Source organism: Petaurus breviceps, unplaced genomic scaffold, assembly GCF_028583685.1.
Source record: "Petaurus breviceps papuanus isolate PSGF00001 unplaced genomic scaffold, PetGlider_PUasm1.0 400, whole genome shotgun sequence".
NCBI lineage: Eukaryota > Metazoa > Chordata > Mammalia > Diprotodontia > Petauridae > Petaurus > Petaurus breviceps.
In genome coordinates this window covers 1406283-1416541 of record NW_027186316.1, presented here as the reverse complement: position 1 = coordinate 1416541, position 10259 = coordinate 1406283, and the positions used below count along the sequence as shown (strand labels likewise).

Sequence of the window (10259 nt, the reverse complement as noted above, 5' to 3'; positions counted from 1 at the left end):
ACTTGTATAGGGCTTTAAGATCCTAAATGATGTGAGGCCATGATCTTCATCATTTCATCTTCAAAATATGGGATGAGAGCTCATAGGCTCATGGCTCTAGATGTGGTAGAAAATCAGAAGATCTGGGTCATTCAACCTCTCTGGGCCTCAGTTTCCTCACCTATCTTTGCACAAGTCGCTTAACTTTTCCAGGCATCAGTCAACAAGCATTTATGAAATACCCACCATGTGTACCTGGCAGGCACTGTCCTAGGTGCTGAGGATATAAAAGGAGGCAAAGCCAGGTCCTACCCTCAATCAAATAGGGGACCCAACATGCAAATAAATACATACAAACAAGCCATAGCCAGGATAAATGGGAAATAATGACCAGAGAGAAAGCACTGGAATGAAGAGGGGATGGGGAAGGCTTCCTGTAGGAGGTCGGACTTTAGTTGGGATTTAAAGGAAGCCAGAGAGGAGTTCAGCAATCAGAACAAAGGAGGGAAAAGATTCTGGGTGTGGGGGACAGCCACAGAGAATGCCCTGAGCTGAGAGATGGAGGATCTCACTTGTGGAACAGCCAGGAGGCTGGAGTCACTGGGCCAGAGTATAGGTCAGGGAGGTAGGAGGGCGCTGGGTCATGAAAGGCTTTGAATGACAAGCAGAGCATCTTGGATTGGATTCTGGATGCCATAGGGAGCCATTGAAGTTTACTGAGTATGGAGGTGACATGGTCAGACCTGTGCTTTAGAGATATCCCTTCAGTGGCTGAATGGAGGATGGATTGGAGTGGGGAGAAACTTGTGGCAGGCAGCCCTCCCACCCCACCCCCAAGAAGGATCTTGCAATATTTGCAAATAGAGGAGATGAGGGCCTGCACCAGGGTGGGGCAGTGGCTGAGGAGACAAAGGGGCATCCTAAAGAGCTTCCACAGAGGTCAAATCACCAGGCTTCGGCAACAGCTTCAATATAGGGGGGTGAGAGAGAGTGAGGAGTCCAGAATAACTCATAGGGTGTAAGCAGGAGGGAGTGGGAGGATGGGGCTGCCCTCAACACTAATAGTTTGGGAGGGCTTGGGGGAAAGATAATGAGTTCAGTTTGGGACATAAGATATCTACTGGAATTCAATTCAAGATGTCTGAAAGGCAATCAGAGATGTGAGATTGGGACAGGGTGGGCAGATGGGAGAATCCTCAGTACAGAGAGAGTAATGAAATCCACGGGAGCTGATGAGATCTCCATGAAATGGTCAAGAGGGAGAAGAGAAGGGGTCCAGAACAGAACCGTGGAGGGCAGCTATGATGAGGGGGTGTGATCTAGAGCAGGATCCAGCAAAGTCGACAGAAGAGCCACCTGAAAGGCAGAAGGAGGACCTCAAGAGAGAGAGGAGTGACAAGAAAAGAGATCATCAAAGAGAAGAGGGTGATTGATAATGTCCAAGGCTGAAGAGAGGTCAAGGAGGATTCGGACTGAGGAAAGGCCTTGGCTTGACAATTAAGAGATCAATGGTAACTTTGGAGAGAGCCGACTGGGAGTGCCAATGAGATCTCAAGCCAGAGTGGAAGGATTCAAGAAGAGAGAGAGAGAGGAAGGGAAATGGAGGCATCTCTTACAGGGGACCTTCTCAGGTTTAGCCACAAAAAGGAGGAGAGCTGTGGGATGATAGTTAGGGACAATGGAAGGCTCCACTAAGGAGGCTGGGAGGCTGGGCATGTGTGCAGATAGGAGGGAAACAAACAGCAGGTTGAGAGATGGAAGAGGAGGAAAAGGAGGGAATCTGACTCAGTGGTCCCTAAGGTCCCTCCAGCTCTAGAGCTAGGACCCTAGGAGCTTCCATTCTACAGATGAGTAAACTGGGGCCCAGAGAGGTGAAGACACTTGCTCAAGGTCACACAGGTAGTGAGGAAAACTTACAGAACTCCCAACCACACAATCCGAAAAAGTCCAGGTTAAAACAAAGAGAAAAGGGCAATAAGGGTGTGGAGAAATTCCTCAGAGTTCAATCTAACTTTCACCTTGCCTGGGAGTCCACAATCCCTGTCTCTTGACCATCCGAAGCCATCAGATGTCCTGTCCTGGCCCATACCTCCTACCCAGAGCCTGCCTGGGTATAACCTCACCCTCCCTTGGACCCAAGAAGGAAGCACGGTATACTGCAAGGAGGCCCCTAAGGTTTGGAGTTAGAAACCCAGTCCTGGGTCTGGAGGAATCATGGGACTGACCCCAGGGCCAGATCTGGGTTTAGAGACAGCCCAATTCGGTGAAAGAGCCCCGGCCTGGGCCTCAAAGGATTTGGGCTTTAAATCTCATACCTGAGGCCTGCTACCTATGCCACTTTGGACAAGCCTCTTTCCTTTCCTGGGCTTCAGTTTCCTCTCCCACCAAATGAAAAGGTTGGAGTAACTGGACTCTGCTGCCTCTCCTAGCTCTCTACACTCATGTAACTAGGTAACAAGATGGAATAACTATAAGAATATTGTTTCTCCTAGACTGTGATGTCCTCAAGGCAAGGGGCCAAGTCTCATAACTCTGTGCCTCCCTTTCCTTTACCACATCTGCACACACGCACACACTACACAAGTTCACGTGAGCTGTGTCTTGTCTGTCTCTCACTGGGGCTTCCTCTGAATGCGACAAGGGACACTGGGGAAGATGGGGGCAGGGTGAGCAAAAGGGGAAACTGAGGGCAAGGTCCGATGAGAAACATGCCACTGCAGGGCCTGGCCAGGAGCTGGGGAGGGCAGCCCTTGGCAGGCGGTGTAGCCAGTCACAGTTCTGCCTCCAGGAGCAAGTTCAGCAGGCTTAGTGTGGCATTTAAGGCCCTTCATCGCCCAGCCCCCTCCTACCTCTCCAGACTTCTTATCCTTACTCTCCGCCACCGGCCTCTTGGCTGCTCCACCATCTCAGCTCCAGGCCTTCTACCTGGCTGTCCCCCAGATCTGGAACACTACCCCTCCTCTGCTTCAGTCCCGATTGAAGGCCTGTCTCCTCCAGGCAGCCTTTGCCAAGCCCTCTGAATTCCAGGGCCTTCCCTCCTATCAATCCTGTATCCTTCCTTTGTATCTATTTGTATGTTGTCTTCCCCATTCAACTGTAAGCTCCTTGAGGGCAGGGACTGTCTTTTGCCTCTTTTTACATCCCCAGCCTTAGCACAGTGCCTGGAATACAGTAGGTGCTCAATGAATGCTTGTTTTGGTTTTCTATCCCAAGGGACCAGCACAGTGCTTGCCACAGAGTACTGTGTAATAAAGGTTTTTTGTTGATTCCTTCCAGCTCTGACATTTTAGGAAATCTGGGAAAGGCCAATTCCTCGCCCAAACAGGCAGACCTTCTAGAGTTCCTGATGATCTGCCTGATGGCAGTGGCCCATCCTACTCTTTTTTGCCTTTGCTCCGCCCTGGGCACCCATGGCCAGAGATGCTCCCATCTCATCAAGCTGATGGGGCCCAGAGACTGTGCATTGCCAATCAGGCCAAGGACATGAAGCCCCACCTCCACCTCTGCCTCCCCTTGGCAGGCTCACCGTGCATCTTGTTGCTTTCCTGGAAAGCCTCATCCTCTTTGTCCACTGAGGCAGGGTCTGAACAGAAGGAGGCGATGTTCTCATCCAGGAGCCAGCTCAAATTCTCATCTACCACGCTGAAGAGGATGAAGAAGTGTTGGTCCACATCCTGTCTCCTGGGAGGGGAGCTTCCAGCCAGGGTGCCTGGAGGCATGAAGTGAAAAGGCCATGAAGAATCCCAAGGGCTGGATGACAAAGGGGACAGGAGAGGAAACTGAGGAAACATCCCACAAGGAAGGTTTGGCCAATGGCAGGAAGGGTGTATGGCCTTCTGATGTGGGGCTCCAATTAAAACTTAAATAGCTTACCCTGCACCCATCCTGCCCCAGACCTAGCTAGGGCCACATCCTGACCACAGTCCCACTCCTAATCACATATGTAGCCAGGCCATACCTTCCCCTGGCCAAGCCCCCAATCTCACCACACCCCTAACATCCCTCCCCCAAACCAGCCACAACCCTAAAAATCCATACCCCAACCAAGGCCACACCCTGAGTAGGCCCCACCCTGGTCACACCCACATACATACCACAGTGAGCTTCACCAAGGTGGTGAGGGAGGAGGCATAAGATGGTAGTGTAAAAAGGGATGGAGGAAGGCAGTCCTGCTGACTTTGACAGTCAATAACGCTGTAACATTGAGAGTCTTCATCCCCCAGCCCCTTCCTGTTGTCTGGGTCCAAGATATCAGGCAGCTCTATAGCACAGCCTGGTTCCTGAGACCTCCCACAGGGAAACACAAAGACGCACAGGGAAAACCGCCCCACAGCTACCTTGTGCCACCACACAAAGGCCTGCTCTGGATCTCCTGGCCACTTCCTCTCCAGCCATAGCACAGGTTCCCAGATGCCTGGGCTCTCTGTTTGATCTACTGCCTAAAAACAGCCTCAGAGTGGAGGAGAAGCCGGTGGCCTTCTGGGGGCTCTTGGTGGCAGCTGTCAACTTTCCCATCCCAATAGCAGCCCCAGCCTCCTCCTCTGGCTAGGAGACTCTACCTCTTTTGCAGGTGATGAGGGGCCCAATGAGGCCAGAGGCAATGTCTCGGGGAGCATCCACATGGGAGTGGTAGATCCAAGTGAGGCAAGCAGGGTCAGCATGGGTGGGCATGTGGCCCTCAGGGATAGTCCAGTTATAGGTATGGCTCCCCCCTGGGGGAACGGCATCGTCTGCTTTCAGCCCCCCAGAGGTACCATCTGGGTACAGGGAACCTGGGAAACAGAAAAAATACACGTTTCCTCTTCACCCTCACCTCTGCACAAGGGGGTTGGGGGAAGATTAGTCTGGGAAGCAAGACACCCAAGTCACCTGAGTTCTGCTGCCAGGTTTGGGGAAGGGGGGTTCTGGGATCTAGGAGGCACCAACCTGAGGGAGGTTCTGGCCTGTCCCATACCTCAGTTCCCCCAGGTGAGAAAAGTTTTACCCAGCAGTCAAAGACCGAGAGCTCCTAAGGCCCAAAGTGCTAAGAGAATAGACCAGTTTTTACATGAATAGTGGAGAGAATGCTGCATGAAGAGTCTGCCTTACCCTGCCAGGGCCTAGGCCTCCCTGGTACTAAATGGCAGGCTTCAAGTGGGTACCCTTCTGCCCCCCACTTCCCAGCATCCATTTAGGGGGTGTCTTAGGGTTGTATTTGTATCTCAGAACTTGGCACAGGGACTGGCATAGGTTTCCCTGTGAGCCAAATTATTTTTCAAGTTTCAGAAAGTTATTTTCTCCCTCCCTCCATTCTTCCCTTCCTTCCTCTCTCCCTTCCTATCTCATTTCCTCTCTTTCTCCCTCCCTCTGTGCCCCCTCCCTCTCCCTGGTTTCTCATTGATAAAATGAAGGAGCTGGCCCAGCTGGGGCACATAAAGTTCCCTCCAGCACTAAATCCTAGGATCTCTTTGAGATGAGAGTTTGAAGAGCCTGGTACCAGACTCATGGCCGCTTGTCCCAGCTGGTGTCACCTCATGATATAAACTAGAGCTCTGAATAGGAAGCCACAAGATCTGGTTTCAAGACTCAGCTCTGCTACTCCCTTACTAGGTGACTTCAGGCCAGTCCACACTGGGCCTCAGTTTCTTTTTCTGTAAAATAAACATGTTGGAACTCTAACATGTTGAACCCTTTGGCTTCAAGCTCTGTGAACAGTACTTCCAGATTTTCCAAACACTCCCCCACAAACCACACATTTGATCCTCAATGTAAGCCGAACATAATTATTAGCCTTATTTTATAGAGGGGGCCACTGAGGCCTAGAGAGGTCAAGGAAGTGCCCATTTTGACAGCAGAGCCAGGCCTTGAGTTCAGGTCTGCCTACTCCTGGCCTGCAAGGGCCCTCCAGAAGCCCCTCCAAACTCCCTCAAATCAGGAAAAGGGGCCTGGCCTGGGGAAGAGAGGGCACACCGGCTGACCTTCAGAGTCTTTCTCGTAGAAGACACCATGGGGGTGAATTGTGTAGGGGCGTCTGGCGAAGTTCTTTAGGTGAACGAGGATAACGTCCCCCACTTCCCCCCATAGCACAGGGCCCAGGAAGCCCAACCAGGCTGGCTGGGCCACCTCTGTTGTATAGGAGCTGTCTGAGTATTCTTTATAGACAGTCTTATGGTAGATACTCCCAATTCGGTCCTTGCCGGGCTCCAGGAAACCAGCAGCCACCCTGAGGGGAGAGGGAGAAGCAGAAAAGCAGTGACAAGTGGCCCTTCCTGAGAGCAGAGGGCTTCCTGGACTCCTTGGCTAGTGATGCCAGGGCAGTCTATGGGGCAGTCTACGGACACAGTGTATGGACACCTTCTCAGGAACAAGTTTTAAAATACAAAAAAGAAAATCAGTTCACAAAAGAAAGAAAAGATTAGGGAAAATAAAGCTGACCCTTTTCTCCCATCCATGTTCTCCAACCGCCTGAAATCTATCCATGAATGCCAGGTCAAGAATCCCTGCTCCAGCACTGTGATAGTAATGGCAATTAAAGATTCCCCTGTATTGGCTTGGTTTTCAAATTGATTGTGTTAAAACCCAGAGTTTGTTAATCCCACCTGTGGGATGGGCTTGTTGATGTGAAAAGAAAGTCCTGAACTGGGAGGAGCTGGTGAGGTAGATTTGGAGAGACACTAGAGAGAGGCGGAAGATCTTTTTGGAAGCAGCACCTCGTGGAGAGAGAGAGACTAAGAGAATTGCTGGTGGCCGCTTTGAATTGCCCTGGACTTTTGAGACCTGCCCCCTGAGCTGCCAAGGACTGAGGAGACATGGCTGTTTTGCTGGTACTTTGTCTGTCTGTTTTGATGTTGTTTTGCCAGATTTGTCCACTGGTGAAAGACAGTCCTTTTGTTGAAGAAGTCCTGGAACCTGGCTGTTCGCTAAGAAGCCCTGAGACTGTCCTGCAGACAGAGAGTGAATACTGTCCACTAGTGAGGGACAGTGCTGTTGTTGCAGGGGTCTGGAGACTGTCCTGCAGACAGAATGAATACTGTCCACTGGTGAAGGACAGTGCTGTTGTTGCAGGGGTCTGGGAGCCTTTCTGTTGGTTCAGAAGCCCTGAAGAAGGATTTTCTTGTTGTATGTTTACAGAAATCCTGGGAGAGGGCTTTGCTAATGTGTTCAGGGGTTCTAGGACTGTTCTACAGACAGAGGATAAATTCATGAAGGGACTGGCAATGTATCTTGTGGTTTTGCTAAGTCTTGTCTCCCCAGGAACTAAGATTGCTGAGAACTTGCCTCGTGTCAAGATGAAGAAAAGACCTCCATTTGGGTATTAAGTGCTGTGTTTAAACTTGGTGTAACTCTGGGGTAGATTCAATTGTGATCCAGGGGTGGGGAACTTTTGACCTTTTTGTGTTCTATGGTTGAATAAATGAATGTACTTTACTTAGATTGGAAACTAATCTCCATTTGAGAAGAGGGGCTTTGTGATGGACTAAATGAAGGTACAGCCTAGGGGTGGAGAAGTATTTAGAACAGGGACTTTGTAATTGATTGAATGATTGGAAGGTCCTGGGGTGGGGTAGTACTTGGAGATTATTTAATCACACTTAGTAAATGCTGTATTTTGAATGATGTCATGTTTTGACCTTCTCTGTTCTTGGTTTGTCACTGAGTAAAATGGAGAGCACCTATGCTGGTATTCTGAACCTTGGGAAGTTGCCTTTCCTTGGCATTGCATTACAGGTGGTAAGCTACCTCAGAGCTGTTTTAACTTGCCTTTCTCTAATCAGTAGTGATTTAGAGCATTTCTTTCATATAACTATAGATGGCTTTGATTTGTTCATCTGAGAACTGCCTATTCATATCCTTTGATGATTTATGCATTGGGGAATGGCTCTGTTTTTATAAATTTGACTCAGTTCTGTACTCAGTATATATTTAAGAAATGAGGTCTTTATTAGAGAAACTTGCTGTAAAACCTTTTGATATTACTTCATTGTCTATGGAATCTTTTCACAAAAACGTAGTTTTCCTGATTATCCCTTTTAATTAGGTCAATTTTTGTTTCTGCTTTGTCTGAAATCATGATTCCGACCCATTTTGCACCAGCCCATTATTTTAACTTTGTGTGTCTTTCTGTTTCAAATATGTCTCTCATAAACAACATATTGGTGGATTCTGGTTTCTAATTCATTCTGCTGTCTGCTTCTGCTTTATGGATGAGCTCAACCCATTCACATCTAGAGTTCTGATTACTAACCGTGTATTTCCCTCCATTTCGTTTTCTTCTGTTCCTTTTTCTCCCTCTTTTTATCCTGCCCCTCCTCAAGTCTATTTTATTTCTCTGCCTCCCTTAATCTGTCCTCCCTTTTTATCACCCCCCCCTTTTTCTTATCCCCTTTCCCCTCCTATTTCCCCATTAGATAAGTTATATTTCTTTATACAACTGAGTGTGTGTACGCATGTATGTATGTATGTATATATGTATGTTTGCATAAATATATATATATATATATATATATATATATATTCTTCTCTCTGAACCAATTCTGATGAGAGCGAAGTTCAAGTATTGCCCATGCCCCCATTTCCCCCTCCATTGTAAAAGCTCTTTCTTTTACGCGAGATAATTTCCCCCATCCTACCTCTCTTGCCCCTCTTCTCCCAGTGCATCCTTCCTCACCCCTTCATTTCATTCTCACCCTCCACATGTGTGGGCTCCAGACTGGTCTCCACCCAGTTACCACCAATTTCTCCTTTGACCTCCTAAATTTTCTTAGGGGAGAAAAATGCTTCACCCCAACCATTTGTTGGATCTACTATTCCAAAATTTGATTTGAGGTGTTATTTTAAAGTTGTTCAAAGGGGAATGTTAGGAGAGTTCAACTGGGTGGCTGCCCCCAATTCTCCATCTTGGCTCTCCTCCCTACATTTCTTATTACTATCAAGATGGCCACTGTCTTCTCAGTCACCTTGGCTTGTAACTTTGGTAACATGCTTAATTCCTTACTCACACTCATTCCATGTATCTAATTTGCTGTCAAATCTTAGCATTTCTAATTTACTGATGTCTCTCCCATAGTCCTCCTCTCTCCATTCACACAGACACCACCCTAGTACAAGCTCTCATCAACTCTCACTTAGATTATTACAACAGCCTTCTCATTGGTCTCTGTGTCTCAAGTCCCTCCCCACTCCAGTCCATCCTTCACACAGCTGCCAAGGTGACTTTCCTAAAGCAAAGGTCTGCCCATGTAACTCCCTTATTCAAGAATCTCTAGTGGCTCCCTATTAACTCTGAGATCAGATGTTTGGCATTTAAAACCCTTCATAGTTTGGCACCTTCTGACCTTTCCAATCTTCCAGTTAAGGTGGCCTCCTTGCTATTCCTCCCACGTGACATTCCATCTCCCACCTCAGTGCTTTTACTCTGGCTGTGCCCCATGCCTGAATTGCTCTCCCTCCTCACCTCTGCCTCTCAGCTTCCTTAACTTCCTTGGAGATTCAGTTCAAATCCCATCATCTGCAGGAGACCCTTTCTGGTTCCCTCTTACCCCTACCCCCATGTACACCCCTGCTATTAGTACTGATCACAACCACAGACTGAATCCTGACCTTGGTCATCAACTGAGGCCTGATATGGCAATAGATGAATTCCTGATCTTGGCCAATCCCATCATAACACATGCCATTGATCACAAGTAGAAGATGCCCTGGTTCCTTCAAATCCTCATCTTCAGGTTATTTACAATCTGACATTAGGATGAGATAGTCTCTGGTATTCAACCCTGGTCAGACTATACCTGCACATCTGGAACATTGTTTTCAAATTAGTTCTATTTTTGAAAGGATATTGACAAACTGTTATCTGCATTTCTGGGGTGAAGAAGACCCTAAGCCATCCGATGTTCAGGGCTTGGGAGGAGGAAGAGGAGCCAGGGAAGGAAGCAGAGCACTGGTAGAAGAAAGGAACTGGGTGTGATCCCCTAGAGAAGATAAGACTCAGGAGGAACATGATGGATAACATCGAATATTCCAAGACTTTCCACCAGGGAGGGATTAGTCTTATTTTGCTTGGTCCCAGGGGGTGGAAACAGGATCCATGGAGGGAAAGCTACTGAGAAGCCCATTTTAGCTCACAATAAGGAAGACACTCCTCTCAAATCTGTCCACAAAGCAGAACAGGCTGCCTTGGGAGATAGTGTGTTCCCTATGACTGGAGCTCTGCAAATGGCACTGGATAAAAGCTGGTTGGGGATGTTATAGGAGGAACATGGTGAATTCCCCATGACTGGAGCTCTGCAAATGGCACTGGA

General features: G+C 48.4%; 1 protein-coding gene across 4 annotated transcripts in view; it reads right to left on the bottom strand.

The window, feature by feature from the left end:
* Positions 1-10259, bottom strand: part of HEPH (hephaestin) — a 68597-nt gene that overhangs the window by 44493 nt on the left and 13845 nt on the right. For 3 of the 4 annotated variants that reach the window (XM_069100401.1, XM_069100403.1, XM_069100404.1), the window contains exons 3-5: positions 5937-6181; positions 4539-4751; positions 3506-3688 (exon numbers count right to left, since the gene is read on the bottom strand). In XM_069100401.1, the coding sequence (XP_068956502.1) occupies positions 3506-3688; positions 4539-4650 (295 nt within the window). In that variant the 5' untranslated portion in view covers positions 4651-4751; positions 5937-6181. The remainder of the gene's footprint in view (positions 1-3505; positions 3689-4538; positions 4752-5936; positions 6182-10259) is intronic. The other variant, XM_069100402.1, reaches the window with a different exon arrangement.